The sequence below is a fragment of the Camponotus floridanus genome, unplaced genomic scaffold (genome assembly GCF_003227725.1).
Source record: "Camponotus floridanus strain SB8 unplaced genomic scaffold, Cflo_v7.5 scaffold138, whole genome shotgun sequence".
NCBI classification, from domain to species: domain Eukaryota; kingdom Metazoa; phylum Arthropoda; class Insecta; order Hymenoptera; family Formicidae; genus Camponotus; species Camponotus floridanus.
The window spans coordinates 428,234-444,769 of NW_020229257.1; the positions used below are offsets into that span (position 1 = coordinate 428,234).

Below are 16,536 nucleotides of genomic sequence, written 5' to 3' on the forward strand. Positions count from 1 at the left end.
TATTTGATTGACTGATTTAGTACATAAATAATGTTTCTTCTCTATCATGAAGAAACTTATCATATTTTTTACAGCTCGTTAAAATTATTAACTACAAAAAATACGCTTAATGCAGATTAGAATGATCGTTCTTTCATATTCTCTCTATTTCAGTATCTTTCACGGTTATGATTATTTAGGATATCAAGATAATAATCCATTTTATTGACAATCAAATATCATTTATTTTGTGACATGTGCGATCCAAGATTAAAAAGCAATAAACAAAAAAAAGTTAAACTCAATTAAACGATCAAGAACATCAAAATGGAAGAAATAATGTTCATTACTGTATTGGTATTATTCATACTTATTTTATTGAAATATAATAATTATTACGTGCATTATGAAAGAAATGAACGATTCCTTAATCTTATACCGGGAGCATCGGGCTTTCCAATTATTGGCAATGCACTCCAACGCTATGTGTCAGCAGGTAAATACAAAATTTCTAATATATTTACATTAATTGATCTATCATTTATACAAGTAAAAATTCACGAATCATTTATTCTGAAACATATATTCATCAAAATTATTACATATAGATTACTTATCTAAGCATTTCTCTTTGCTAATAATAATTTGCAATGTATTATTCTTCCCTTTATTATTACTTATTCTTATCTTTATTATTTATTTGTTTTTAAAGTGAATAAAGGTATTTTGAATATAGGTACATCACAATATTGAAAATAAATCCCATACACAATATTGAAAATTAATCGTATAAAAAAATTATCGCCTGTATTGATATTTATAATATAATTTTCAGAGGAACTATGGAAGATACTCTGTATATTACTTAATGAATATTATTCCATTTTTAAATTTGGAGGTCTCTTTCAGCGCGACGTTAACAATATATATTACAGATAGTGACGCGTTACATTAAACGAATTTATTCTCGACACAAAGGTGACGCTAAATTACATCCCGCGGAGGTCTAGTAAGCACTCTGCTTCCAACAGTCAATTAGTAGTCATTAGAACAGTTCGTCATCGAGTCTCGAATAAACATTAGGTACACAGTGGTATACTATATTATTAATTGTAAGAAAGCGCGGAATATGATCTGCTGTGACGTCGCATAGCATATCTATAGTATATTTAATTGACTGTTGGAAGTAGAGTGCTTAAACTTCCGCGGGACCTTTGCGTCGAGAATAAATTCTTTTAATGTAACGCGTCACTATCTGTAATATATATAATTATCGCGCTGTGGAAGGATCAAAAGATGAACCGAAACGTTCCCTTTTTGTTATTATAATATGTTTTTAATAAACTAATATTGAAAAAAGAAAAAAGTGTTGTTGCTTCTCTGCGCTCCAATTATCGCGCGTTGGCTCTTATGCCATTTTCTGTTTGATTTTTTGATTATTTGAGCCAAGTCTCTAATTATTAAATATATAATATATAAATTTTTTCTTTTATTAATATTTTTTCCTATTAACATTCTTTCTTATTAATATTCTTTTATTTAAAAAGTTTTATCTGTTTCTCATATTATACCTGTTTCTCATATTTTATTAGTTTCACATCTATATCCATATTATGTAATCTTATTATATTTTAATATTTCAAAAACGTGTTAAATCAAAAGAAATAAAGTTTTATAGTACTTGTATCTCTTTGTTTATTCTTAATAAAAGCAATTTCTAAAATTGATAACATTATTTTTATAGACAAAAAGTGCAATAAAATATACACTTCAACAACATTCTCTTGCATAATAATTTTTTTGAACAATTTTTTTAACAATTATTTATCGACTATATCTTACGTTATTTCTAACGTCAATCTTTTTTAATGATATAGATAATCTTCTTTTAATGATATCTTTTTAATGATATAGATTAACTGAATCGATTAAATATATAAATGCAAAATTTGTATTTAGCGAACATCTTTGTATTTTTCTGATATTCGACTATCCTTTCGTTGCATTTATAAGATAATTATTATCGATATTAATTATTTCATTTTATTCTGACTGAAACGGGAGTAGGCAATAAACAAATTTGTTAATTATGAACAAAAGTTAATTAATTATAGACAAAAATTATACAAATCGATATTTTATTGTTCTCATTTCTCATTGCATCGACTTCTGACATATTTAACATAGTAAAAGTTAACAATTTGTTAAAGAAAGAAAGAAATGAGGCTTCTCACAAAGAGAGTGACAAATGTCATCCTCTAATTTTTATATAAGATTTGAATATGTTATCTAAATAAAAAAATAAATGTAAGATATGTTTATTATTTATTTATTTTTTTATAGTAATACAAAATCTTTAAAAGAATAAACTTTTACAATATCAAAAAATATCAAAATCGAACGTTATCATACTTGTGTTCCTTATGAATATAATCTCTCTCGAGGTAGAACATGATTTTGAAAACCATAAATACGATAATAAGTACCTTTAAATACTATTAAAATTAAAATATAATGCAAAAAAGTAAAAGTAAAAGTTTTTCCTTATATATCATGTCGATTTTGTATCTCGATTTTAAAAGAGATTCATATTAAACGAAAATTATCGATATTTTAAATCAATATAATTTAAACTTTGAATATCGAGTCAGATTTTTGTAAAAATTTATTTTTTCATAAAAAGAGCGTCACAATCATTTTCATTTCTTTCATATAAATACGACAAAAAATATGTTACTAAGTTTTTAATCAAACGGCATTATTTAAACGGCATTATTTTTCCACCTCCTAAGAAAACTGACTGATTACTAATACGGATTTGTATTAAGAGGATATAAATACAAGCCTCAGACTTTTATAAGTTTAGTTCATACAGATATTTAAACTGACTTATATATCTGCTAGAAAAGATTTGCAATTTCATTTGAATCATTTGAGTTTCGATTGATCGCATCGTATCTATCAGGTATTTTTTATAATACTTGCATAAAATAAAATTTTATAACGTTCTATTGTAAAATTACAATGCTAAATACAATTTTTTTTCAAACATAATAAGTTGTATGATTGCTATAATTTTATTGAATTATTATAATATTTCATATTATTAACTTATTAAATGTATATTATATTAATTATGCAGACATGTTTGATCCAATGATTAGATATACAAAATTCATAAGAGATATTTAAATAAGCAAAAAATAACAATTTATTATATAACATGAAACATATTATTAGGTTAACAACTTTAGAAGAAAGCTGAAAAAAATATTCAAAATAATTCTTTATAATAGAATTTGCAAATTAAATAGCTTCGGTTTGTTACAAAGTAACTCTCATTATTATATATCAATAAAAAAATAGTTTCAGTTTTTCGACGAAGTCTCACATGGACGCATCAGTCTCTCTCGTTTTTTGAATTTAATTATATAACGTTTTTTATGTGCGACTCGTGATGGTTTTTACAAGCGCTATGTTTGCCTCCTGATTATTATATTTCATCTTATATACTTGATAAGGGCCACAACCATATGGTCGAAACGTCGTATTAAATAAAGGAAATTTCTGGTTAGTTTGGTCGAATATAATTTTTTCAATAATCCTTTAATAAAAAAATATATTTATTTTCTTTGCATATATTAATTTTACTTGCATATTTGTACAGTAATGAACTGAAATTGTGCATTATGATATGATCGCTTATGAATTTTTTACATTTTTTTACAGTTAAAGAATAAATAAAATTATAATATTGCTAAAAACAATGTATATTAATTATTTGACATAATAAATGTTAAAATAACACTCACGCTAAATGTAATATTAAATACAATTGAGATTTTGCAATAGAATTTTACGAAATTTTATGTTATACAATAAAAATGAGAAACAATACAAACAATGATCGATTAAAAATTTTTTTTATTTGATTGACTAATTTAGTACATAACTACTGTTTTTCCGCTTTACCATGAACAAACATATCATATTTTTTTCTTGTTCGTTAAAATTATTAACTACATAAGATATACGATTAATGCAGATTAGAATGATCGTCTTTTTATTTCAGTATCTTTCTCTGTTTAGGATATCAAAATAATTGTCAATTTTATTGACAATCAAATATTATTTGCTTTGGGACATGTGCGATACAAGATTAAAAAAGTAATAAACAGAAGAAAGTTAAATAAACGACTAAGAACATCAGAACGAAAGAAACAATGTTCATTACTGTATTGATATTATCCATATTTATTTTATTGATTTATAATTACTACGTGCATTATGAAAGGAACAATCGACTTCTTAATCTTATATCGGGACCATCGGGCTTTCCAATTATTGGCATGGCGCTCCAATGCTATACATCAGCAGGTAAATATAAAATTTCTAATATATTTACATTAATTGATCTATCATTTATACAAGTAAAAATTCACGAATCATTTATTCTGAAACATATATTCATCAAAATTATTACATATAGATTACTTATCTAAGCACTTCTCTTTGCTAATAACAATTTGCAATGTATTATTCTTCTCTTCATTATTATTTATTCTTATCTTTATTATTTATTTCTTTTTAAAGTATTTGAATAAAGGTACATCAATATTGAAAATTAATCGTATAAAAAAAATTTTGCTTGTATTGATATTTATAATATAATTTTCAGAGGAACTATGGAAGGCGACCTGTACATTAATGAATGAATATTATCCCATTTTTAAATTTGGATTCTTCTTTATATATGCAGTATTTATCAGTCATCCAGATGATTTAGAGGTAATAAAAGAAATTTAATATTTTATACACATTACGATTAAATTAGATTTAAATTTTACAATTGGCAAACAGATTTTTATAGATAAGAAACGTTTCTTAAAAAAAATTAACGAAGAGACAAAGCGAAACTCCATCGAGATTAGATTAAATTAAAAAAGTACAATTAATAAATTATTAGTATATTTACGATTAAGTGATATAATAAATAGATAATATATACTTCTTTCTATCTCCGGTGATTTCAGACGATTCTAAGCAGCACTAAGCACATCGAGAAAGGTCTTTTTTATAACTTATTACATCCCTGGTTAAATACAGGTCTCCTCACTAGCAAAGGTAATAACATAATAACGTTAATATATAAGTATATACTTTTCTATTGCGGCTTGTTGCCGATGTGCCTTCATCACAGGAAATTAAATAAAAAGTTACAATTGGATTTATAATATCATTTTATCACACGATAAATTTATACACACAACTTTCTTGTTGTAAAAACTAATAAATTTAAAAGTAAATTGGAAGTGAGATATTGAGGAATAATTATGCCGTGATGCATGTATTTTCAAATAAAAGTAAGAGAGATATTTTAGTTAAGTCAAACACCATCACTAATAAATTATTCTTAATATAATAAACTTATTAATTAAATCAAATTTCTATTTGCTAATTCTATTTGCTATTTCTATTTGCTAATTCATAAACATTTAATTACAAAGTAAAATTTGCTTTTACCGTAAAAATTGGAAAAAGGTTTATAGAAAGAATTTTAAAGATACAAGAAAAATAAATATAAAAAAATAATGTGTTGTTTAAGAATTGATCACTAAACATTAAACTAAGAGAAACAATAATCTTATATAATATTGTCTGTATTTTATGGCAAAATTTTACGTTATCTTGTTTATAGGAGTTAAGTGGCAAACGCGGCGAAAGATATTAACACCTACATTTCATTTTAATATATTGAATCAATTTGTCGACATCTTTATCAAAGAGGGCGATTGCATGACAAAATCTTTAAAAAATGTCGAAATATCGGTTGTAAAGGATTTATCATCCTTTATTAGTGAACATACGTTAAACGCGATATGCGGTAAGGGCTCTTATTGTATATTACATACAGGAAAGAATTTCATTTTAGATTATAGCTTAAAATAAGAATAGAATTTGTTCTTCTACATGAAGTATCTTTCAATATTATAAATAAAGATACATAATATCCTATATTTTATATTTAAAATTATTTACAAAATATTGAGTTGTGAATAATTTTCGATCATATATATATATATATATATATATATATATATATATATTTTATCTTTCGGTTTTATATAATAAATAAATTTGTAGAAACTGCCATGGGTGTCTCTCTGCAAAAACTTGGCGAGTTCCAAAAGCAGTATCGAAATGCCATTCACGAAATAAGTAAAGTGATGATGTATAGGTAATTTATATAATTATGTGATATTTATATAATTATTTGATATATTTATATCCTCCAACTTATGATTGTGATACATTTCCATATTACGAAAACATTACATATTTCGAAAAATAGATTAATGAATAATCATGTAAACATAGACCTGGTAAAGATGCAACTTCGTTTCACGCGTCGACAATTTGCAATCAAAATCTGTTATATGTGCCTCACTAAATGTTTCATTACAAAATTGTTTAGTAATCTCTACACCAATTCGTTTAAGCGGACAAGTTACAATAAAAATATACTCTTCGTACTTCACTATACGTTTTATTATAAGATAAATATTATTTGCAGTTTTTAATCTGTTAAAGTGTTAAAGAAATCTGTTAATCTGTTAAAGTGTTAAAGAATTTAAAATATTAGAATCTTGATAAATGAAGCAAAAATCAATTGTATAATAGAATCTAAGGAGAAATTGTCTTTAACCAAAAAATTTATAGCTAAAACAAAAGTACAATATTCTTAGAAGATTCTTTTTCATAAAACATACATAATTTTCAATTTTTCATATATTTTCTATATTTTATGACTATTTAAAGATTACTTTGATTTTATGATGCTTTTACAAATAACGTTTTAGGCTTTTACAAAATTATATTATTATTGGAATTATAGCTTTGTTAAATTACGAGACATCAGCTTCATATTACTTTATTGAATTATTGAAGCTATTATAGCGTTATTGAATTACAATTATATAACTTTTTTGAATTTAGAATATTCAGGCCTTGGTTCTACAATGATATGTTATTCTCATTGACGCCACAAGGAAGAAAGCAAAAAAAAATCTTGAAAATATTGCATGGATTTACGGAAAAAGTATGTAATAAAACACCTTCATATACTTCATACTTCATTTATATATAAAATTATATTGTTATTATTACAAAGATTATTAAAAATTAAATATTGTACCTATGTAGATTATTGCGGAAAGAAAGCTTTATCACCAACTTACTAACCATCAGTATTTAAAAAATCTTGAAAGTAATGAAGAATGTCGAAATATTTAAAAGTACGTAAGAAATGAGAGTTTTTAATTTAAGTTTCACAGTGCAATCAATATTATAAATTTTGCTTGTACCATTTATATTATACACATAAGTAGTGGTTTGCTGCAAAATTAAATCATTATTATTTGTAATAAAATTTAAATTTTAAACAAGAATTATATTATGAAATTAACGCAATATGCAAAAGTGAAATTGTCATCACCCTGCTTTGTTTCTAGTTAAAAAAAAGCGGTTAGCCATGTTGGACCTTTTAATAGCGGCATCTCAAGAAAATTCTTTAACTGATTTGGACATCAGAGAGGAAGTCGATACTTTTATGTTCGAAGTATGTATGTCTAATTTTAAAAAAATTTTTTTTAATTATTTAATTTTTTGGACATGATATCTAAGTACGAATAACAATATGATATGCATATAATTACAGGGTCATGATACTACAGCGGCAGGTATAATGTATACTTTACTACTATTAGCTGAACACAGAGATATCCAGGTATTTATTTCTCGCAATATATTATAATACATAATAATTGTTTAAATTATGATTTTTACTTAAAATTATACTGATATCAGATTATTGCGATATGTTTTTTCTATATATATATACATATATATCCACAGAGATTAAAACATATCTAAATATTCTTAATTAAATATTCTATTACGTTTTTTATTAAAAATTTATTCATATCCATGAACACACATAGAAACCACAAAAAAAATATGTTTTAATTATTATAATACAGGAGCGAGTGAGAATTGAAATCGATAATGTAATGCAAGAAAACGAAGGAAAACTTAACATGAGTTCATTGCAAAATTTATCATATTTAGAAAGATGTATAAAAGAAGCGTTACGTTTGTATCCTAGCGTGTTTTTCATATTCCGACACCCTGGGGAAGATGTAAAATTACGTAATTATTTATTTAGTCACTTTTTGTTGTATATATTTTTGAACATGTTACATATAACACATATAATACGACGTGTATATTATTGAATGTAAAATAATTAATTAGTATTTTAAGAATACAATATATTTTATTTTATTTTTCTCAACAAATTCTTATTTTCGTAAATTTTAATATTTTTTAATCTTATAATATGCTTTTTTTAGAATCATATATCGTACCCTCTGGGACGATCTTATATCTTAATATCTACGGAGTTCACAGAGATCCCAATTTTTGGCCGAATCCAGAAGTATTTGATCCGGATAGATTCTTGCCCGAGAGGATACAGAGCCGTCATCCTTATTGTTATATACCATTCAGCGCAGGATCGAGAAATTGCATAGGTAAATTAACCACAATTTTGTTTATCCTCATTTGTCGATCGATTTTAATAAATTTTGTATTGTAGGTCAACGGTTCGGTATGCTGGAGATGAAAGCTCTAATAGCTCCTTTGGTGTATAATTTTTACTTGGAACCTATTGATTATTTAAAAGATATCCAATTAAAATTCGATCTCATACTTCGTCCTTCTCATCCAGTTCATCTTAAATTCATTCCGATCAAATGCAAATAGTCATTTAAAACTAATGTTAATACCATATGAATATAAGAAGTTTCAATCAAATGAATATAAGAAGTTGTTCTTTGTCATGAATCTTATTCATGTAGTGAAAACATTACTTGCAAACAAAAATAAAGCTGAATCTAATATAAGTTATTGAAATTAGGAAAATACCGAAGAAAAAAAAAATATATATATATATATCATAAAAATAAACTTAATTGAGGTGCAAAACCTAAAATTTTCTGCTAATTATCATATAGTTATAACTCTATTTTAATTATAGTTATAGCTATAGCTACAGTTATAGTTATATTATAAAGTATTTATCGCGATTGTAACAGCAGATTAACCAAAATATTAATGTACAATATATAAACATTTATTATACAAAATTTTTTTATGTAATAAAATTAAAAATATATTATTATAGGGAAGTTTTTTCGTGCAAAAATAATTTAAACTTTTTAATAAAGAATTTAATTGTATATTCTTTTATTCAGCCAATTCTACGGAAAGCCATTTTTCATTAAGTTAATCCGGAATTCTTTCGCTGAGTGGAAATAAAAAAATTATATATAATACATAATATATAAAAAATTTCTCCTTTTATTAACATTTTTTCTTATTAACATTCTTTTATTAATATTCTTTTAGTCAAAATGTTTTATCTTATAAAGTGATTTAATAAGTTATTTAATAAATGATTGTATATATTTTATGTTTTATTTTACTCCTTTTTATTAATTCTTATGTTATTTTTATGATATCTGTCTTCTTATGAATCCTATATCCTATATCCTATATCCTATATCCTATATCCCTTTTCTCATATTTTATTAGTTTCACATTTATATCCTTATTATATAATCTTATTATATTTTAATATTTCAAAAACATATTAAATCAAAAGGATAAAATTTTATAATGCTTATGTACCTCTGTTTATTCTCAAGTCAATTTCTAAAAGTGATAACATTATTTTTGTAAACAAAAAAGCATTACGCAATAAAGTACATACTTCAGCAACATTCTCTAGCATAACAATTTTTTAAATAATTCTTTTATCAACTATATCTTATTATCATGTTTTGTTTTCAACTGTCAAGTTTTTATGATCTTTTTTTAACGACATAGATTAATCGACTGAATAGATTAACGATATATAAATGCAAAATTTATATTTAGCAAACTAACATTTTTCTATGCTCTTTTCTGATATTCTGCTATCTTATTGGTGCTATGTTGCTATGTTGCTATGTTGCTATGTTGCTTGTTTATAATATAATGATTATCGAAATTACTTATTTCATTTTATTCTAACTGAAACAAAAGATGATAATAAAACAAGTCTGTTGATTATAGACAAAAGCTGTACAAATCGATATTTTATTGTTCTCATTTCTCATTGCATCGAATTCTAATATATTCGATCTAGTAAAAGTTAACAATTTGTTGCAGAAAAAAAAGAAATAAGGCTTCTCATAAAGAGAGTAACATAAATGTCATCCTCTGATTTTTATAAGATTTGAATGTGTTAAATATTCGAATAACAAAAATAATCGATATTTTAAATCAAAATAATTTGAACATTGAATCTTGAGTTTTCCAAAAATTCAATCCTTGTCAAGCCATTTTTTTATCAAAATTTTTTATCAAACAACTTTTTATTTCTTTCGTATAAATACGAAAAAAATGTCACGTAGTCATTAATCAAAGTGGCATTATTCAGCCGTTTGGCACTCAAGAAAGCTGATTACGGATTTGAATTAAGAGGCTATAAATACAGGCCTCAGATTTTCATTATCAGTTCACGCAGAGATTTCCACTGGCCTATATATCTGCTTGATGAAAGTTGCAATTCCATTTAAATCACTTGAGTTATGTATCGATTGATCATCGTATCAAAATATCTATCAGGTAATCTTTATAATATTTGCATAAAATACAATTTTATAATGTTCTATTGCAAAATTCCAATGTTTAATACAATTTTTTCAAACTATAAGCTATTTGATTGCTATAATTTTAATAAATTATTATAATATAGTATAATATTTCTCATATTATTATCTTATTAAATGTACATTATATTAATCTTGTAGACATGTTTGATGCAATAATTATGATATACAAAATCAATAAACAATATTTAAATAAAAAAAGAATAAACGTTTTTAAGAAATCGAGAAAATTATATAATTTATTTCTTACTATATGTGAGAATATTATTAGGTTTTAGGTTATTAGGTTTTATTAGGTAACAATGTAGGAAGAAAACAAAAAAAAATTTTTTTAATAATTCTTTGTTTATGATAGAATTTGTTAAATAGCTCCGGTTTATTACAAAGTCACTCACGTATTATTACAATATAAAAGTATATTTATTGATTTAAGATACGTGCGTATTTGTAAGTACAGTAATGAATTGTAATTGTGTATTATGATATGATCGCTTATGAATTCTTTATATTTCTTTACAATTAAAGAATAAACAAAATTATAACACTGTTAAAAACAATTTATATTGTTTATAAAGATGTAAGAATAACACTCGCGCAAATTGTACTACTATTAAAGACAATTAAGATTTTACAATAGGATTTTATAAAATTTTATGTTATACAATATAAAAATAGAGAAAACATTTGCAAACAATGGTTAATTAAAAAATTTTTACTCGACTGATTAATTTAATATATAAATAATGTTTTTTTCCCTTTACCCGGAATAAACTTATCATATTTTTTACAGCTCATTAAAATTATTAACTATCAAAAATATAAGATTAATGCAGATTAGAATGATTGTTATTTATATATTCTCTATTTCAGCATCTTTCTTTGTTTAGGATTATTTAGGATATCAAAGTAAATGTTTAATTGTCAATTTTATTGAACAAATATCATTTATTTTGTGACATGTGTGATCCAACATTAAAAAAGGAATAAACATAAAAAAGTTAAACTCAAATAAACGACCGAGAACATCAGAACGAAAGAAACAATGTTCATTATTATATTGATATTATTCATATTTATTTTATTGATTTATAATTACTACGTGCATTATGAAAGGAACAATCGACTTCTTAATCTTATACCGGGACCATCGGGCTATCCAATTATTGGCAATGCACTCCAATGCTATGTGTCAGTAGGTAAATACAAAATTTGTAATATATTTACATTAATTGACTTATCATTAATACAAATAAAAATTTATAAATCATTTATTCTGGAACATATAGATATTTATCAAATTATTATATATAGATTATTTATTTGAGCACTTCTTTTTGCAATAATAATTTGCAATCTATTATTCTTATCTTTATTATTATTTATTCTTACCTTTATTATTTATTTGTTTTTAAAGTATTTGAATGAAGATACATCAATATTGAAAATTAATCGTATAAAAATATTTTTGGCTGTATTAATATTTATAATATAATTTTCAGAGGAACTATGGAAGCTGGCCTGTACATTAATGAATGAATATTATCCCTTTTTTAAATTTGGAGGTTTCTTTGTATATGGAGTATGTATCAGTCATCCAGATGATTTAGAGGTAATAAAAGAAATTTAATATTTTATACACATTACGATTAAATTAGATTTAAATTTTACAATTGGCAAACAGATTTTTGTAGATAAGAAACGTTTTTTTTAAAAAAATGAAGAGACAAAGTGAAACTCCATCGAGATTAGATTAAATTAGAGAAGTACAATTAATAAATTATTAGTATATTTACGATTAAGTGATATAATAAATAGATAATATATACTTCTTTCTATCTCCGGTGATTTCAGACGATTCTAAGCAGCACTAAGTACATCGAGAAAGGTCGTTTGTATAACTTATTACATCCCTGGTTAAACACAGGTCTCCTCACTAGCAAAGGTAATAACATAATAACATTAATATATAAGTATATACTTTTCTATTGCGGCTTGTTGCCGATGTGCCCTCATCATAGGAAATTAAATAAAAATTACAATTAGATTTAAAATATCATTTTACACGATAAATTTATACACACAACTTTCTTATTGTGAAAACTAATAAATTTAAAAGTAAATTGGAAGTGAGATATTGAAGAATAATTTTGCTATGACGCATGTATTTCAAATAAAAGTAACAGAGAGATATTTTAGTTAAGTCAAACATCATCACTAATAAATTATCCTTAATATAATAAACTTATTAATTAAATCAAATTTCTATTTGCTAATTCATAAACATTTAATTACAAAGTAAAACTTACTCTTACCGTAAAAATTCCATAGAAAAAGGTTTATAGAAGGAATTTTAAAGATACAAGAAAAATAAATATAAAAAAAAATAATGTGTTGTTTAAGAATTGTTCACTAAACATTAAACTAAGAGAGACAATAATCTTATATAATACTGTCTGTATTTTATGGCAAAATTTTACGTTATCTTGTTTATAGGAGTTAAGTGGCAAACGCGGCGAAAGATATTAACACCTACATTTCATTTTAATATATTGAATCAATTTGTCGACATCTTTATCAAAGAGGGCGATTGCATGACAAAATCTTTAAAAAATGTCGAAATATCGGTTGTAAAGGATTTATCATCCTTTATTAGTGAGCATACGTTAAACGCGATATGCGGTAAGGACTCTTATTGTATATTATGTACGGGAAAGGATTTAATTCTGGATTATAGCTTAAAATAAGAATAGAATTTGTTCTTCTATACGAAGTATCTCTCAATACTACAAATAAAGATACATAATATCCAATATTTTACATTTAAAGCTCTTTTTACAATTCAGTTATTAATATTTTCGATCATTCACTTTTGAATCTTATATAATAAATAAATTTGTAGAAACTGCCATGGGCGTCTCTCTGCAAAAACTTGGCGAGTTCCAAAAGCAATATCGAAATGCGATTAATGAAATAGTTGAATTGATGATTTACAGGTAATTCATGCATATGGTATACAATTATGTGATATATTTGTGACATATAACCTATAACATGATTATAATACACCTATAACATGATTATAATACATCTATATTTTGAAAAAAAATTAATGCATAATCATGTAAAGATGGACTTCGTAAAAAACGTCACTTCGTAAAAAACGTCACTTCGTTTCACGCGTCGGCAATTTGCAATCAAAATCTATTATATGTGTCTCACTGAATGTTTTATTATAAAATTGTTTATAATCTATAAAATATTAAAAATATCAGATTAAAAATTAAAAGAAAATTGAATCGTGTGAAAATTTGTAAACAAATTTGTAAAAAAATTGTCTTTGATCAAAAGAATCTATAGCTAAAATAAAATAAAGTGTTTTTAGAAAATTTTACTTTTTCGTAATATAGTTTTAAATTTGTATACATCTTTTACAATCTATAGTTATTTAAAAATTACTCTAACTTCATAGTTTTAAATAACGCTTTTACAAAATAATGTTAAAGTACATACATTTATTGAATTTTGATTTAGAACAATAAGGGCTTGGTAACGATTTATTATTCTCATTGTCATCACAAGGAAGAAGGCAAAAGAATATAATAGAATATAATAGAATATAATAGAATTGTTGGTTTATAGGTAATTTATATATTAATTGATATACAATAAATCTATATAATGCGTGATATAATGTGATGTATCTAGGATTTTTTAAGTAATGATTATTATTACGATATATATATATATATATATATTATAATATATATATATATTTATATATTTATATATTTATATTTTTTGAAAATAGGTCAATTAATGAATAATCATAAGAAGATAAACAATTAATATAAGACAGCAATTCGTTTAAGCGGAGTGGCAATAAAAATATATACAAGTTGTAATAAAAATATACTCTTCGTGCTCCACTATGCGTTTTATTATAAGATAAATATTATTTGCAGTTTTTAATCTGTTAAAGTGTTAAAGAAATCTGTTAATCTGTTAAAGTGTTAAAGAAAAGAATTTAAAATATTAGAATCTTGATAAATGAAGCAAAAATCAATTGTATAATAGAATCTAAGGAGAAATTGTCTTTGACCAAAAAATTTGTAGCTAAAACAAAAGCACAATATTCTTAGTAGAGAATTCTTTTCATAAAACATACATAATTTTCAATTTTTGATTTATATTCTATATTTTATGACCATTTAAGGATTACTTTCATTTTATGATGCTTTTACAAATAACGTTTTAGGTTTTTACAAAAATTATATTATTACTGAAATTATAGCTTTGTTGAATTACAAGCTAAAGCTTTATTAAATTAGTGAATTATTGAAGCTATTATCGCTTTATTGAATTACAATTATATAACTTTATTGAATTTAGAGCAGTGAAGCCTTGGTTCTACAACGATATGTTATTCTCATTGAACGCCACAAGGAAGAAAGCAAAAGAAAGTCTTGAAAATATTGCATGGATTTACGGAAAAAGTACGTAATAAAACACCTTCATATACTTCATATTTCATTTTTATATAAATTATATTGATATTAATACAAAAGATTTTTAAAAATTAAATATTGTACCTATGTAGATTATTGCGGAAAGAAAGCTTTATCACCAACTTACTAACCATCAATATTTAAAAAATCTTGAAAATAATGAGGAAACAGAAGATGTCGAAATATTTAAAATACGTAAGAGATGATTTTTAATTTAAGTTTCACAGTGCAATCAATATTATAAATTATGCTTGTACCATTTATATTATACACATAATCACTCGTAGTGGTTTGCTGCAAAATTAAATCATATAATTTTTGTAATAGCATTAAAAAAATTTTAAACAAGAATTATACTATGAAATTAACGCAATATGCAAAAGTGAAATTGTTATCACGATTTGTTTCTAGTTAAAAAAAAGGTTAGCCATGTTGGACCTTTTAATAGCGGCATCTCAAGAAAATTCTTTAACTGATTTTGGACATCAGAGAGGAAGTCGATACTTTTATGTTTCGAAGTATGTATGTCTAAATTTTAAAAAAAATTATTTTTTTAATATTTAATATTTTATGGACATGAATTTAAAGTATAGAAATAACAAATAATGAATATGCATAAATTACAGGGTCATTGATACTAACAAAAAAAGAGCACAAAGGTATAATGTATACTTACTAATATTAGCTGAAACACTATAAAAAGAGATAATCCAGAAGTATTTATTGTCATCGCAATATATTATAATACATAAATAATTGTTTAAATTATGATTTTTACTTAAAATTAAATACTGATATCAGATTGCGATAATGTTTTTTCTTATATAATATTTGATATAATATATATATATATATATACTATATAAAATAATATCTCACAGAGATTAAACAATACTAAAATTATTCTTTAATTAAATATTCTATTTATGTTTTTTATAAAAAATTTTATTCAAAATATCCCTGAACACACCATAGGAAACACCACCACAAAAATAATGTATTATTAATTATTATAAAATACAAGGAGCGAGTGTAAGGAAATTGAAAATCGATTAATGGTAATAGCAAAGAAAACGAAAGAAACTTAACATGAGATTCAATATGCCAAAATTTATCATATTTAGAAAAAGATGTATAAAAGAAGCGTTACGTTTGTATATCAACTAGCGTGTATTTATATAATACGAAACCCTGGGAAGATGTAAAAATTACGTAAAATTATTTATATTTAGTCACTTTTTTGTTGTATATAATTTTTGAAACATGTTACATATAAA

At 24.0% G+C, this 16,536-nt stretch overlaps 1 protein-coding gene and 1 pseudogene across 3 annotated transcripts; both read left to right on the forward strand.

Annotated features, from left to right (window-relative positions):
* Positions 1-4,176: 4,176 nt before the first annotated feature.
* Positions 4,177-8,857, forward strand: LOC105248136 (annotated as a pseudogene).
* A 1,755-nt stretch (positions 8,858-10,612) lies between these two features.
* On the forward strand, positions 10,613-15,452 carry LOC112637175 (cytochrome P450 4C1-like). Of its 3 annotated transcripts, none has more exons than XM_025406270.1 (8): positions 10,613-10,710; positions 11,625-11,950; positions 12,254-12,363; positions 12,606-12,696; positions 13,248-13,433; positions 13,654-13,747; positions 15,144-15,247; positions 15,352-15,452. In XM_025406270.1, the coding sequence occupies exons 2-8, from the start codon at positions 11,797-11,799 to the stop codon at positions 15,387-15,389; spliced, it is 777 nt and encodes a 258-aa protein (XP_025262055.1). In that variant the 5' UTR covers positions 10,613-10,710; positions 11,625-11,796; the 3' UTR covers positions 15,390-15,452. The 3 variants fall into 3 exon arrangements, with proteins under 3 accessions (XP_025262055.1, XP_025262056.1, XP_025262057.1); XM_025406271.1 differs by having other exon boundaries at positions 11,642-11,950; XM_025406272.1 differs by having other exon boundaries at positions 11,868-11,950.
* The last annotated feature ends 1,084 nt before the right edge of the window (positions 15,453-16,536 follow it).

What these genes read in the sequence shown, in the direction of transcription:
- LOC112637175 (XM_025406270.1), top strand. Translation starts at nt 11,797, where the DNA reads ATGTTCATTATTATATTGATATTATTCATATTTATTTTATTGATTTAT. An exon ending in GTCATCCAGATGATTTAGAG is followed by an intron (nt 12,364 to 12,605) that starts GTAATAAAAGAA and finishes CGGTGATTTCAG; the next exon opens with ACGATTCTAAGCAGCACTAA. An exon ending in AGGTCTCCTCACTAGCAAAG is followed by an intron (nt 12,697 to 13,247) that starts GTAATAACATAA and finishes TCTTGTTTATAG; the next exon opens with GAGTTAAGTGGCAAACGCGG.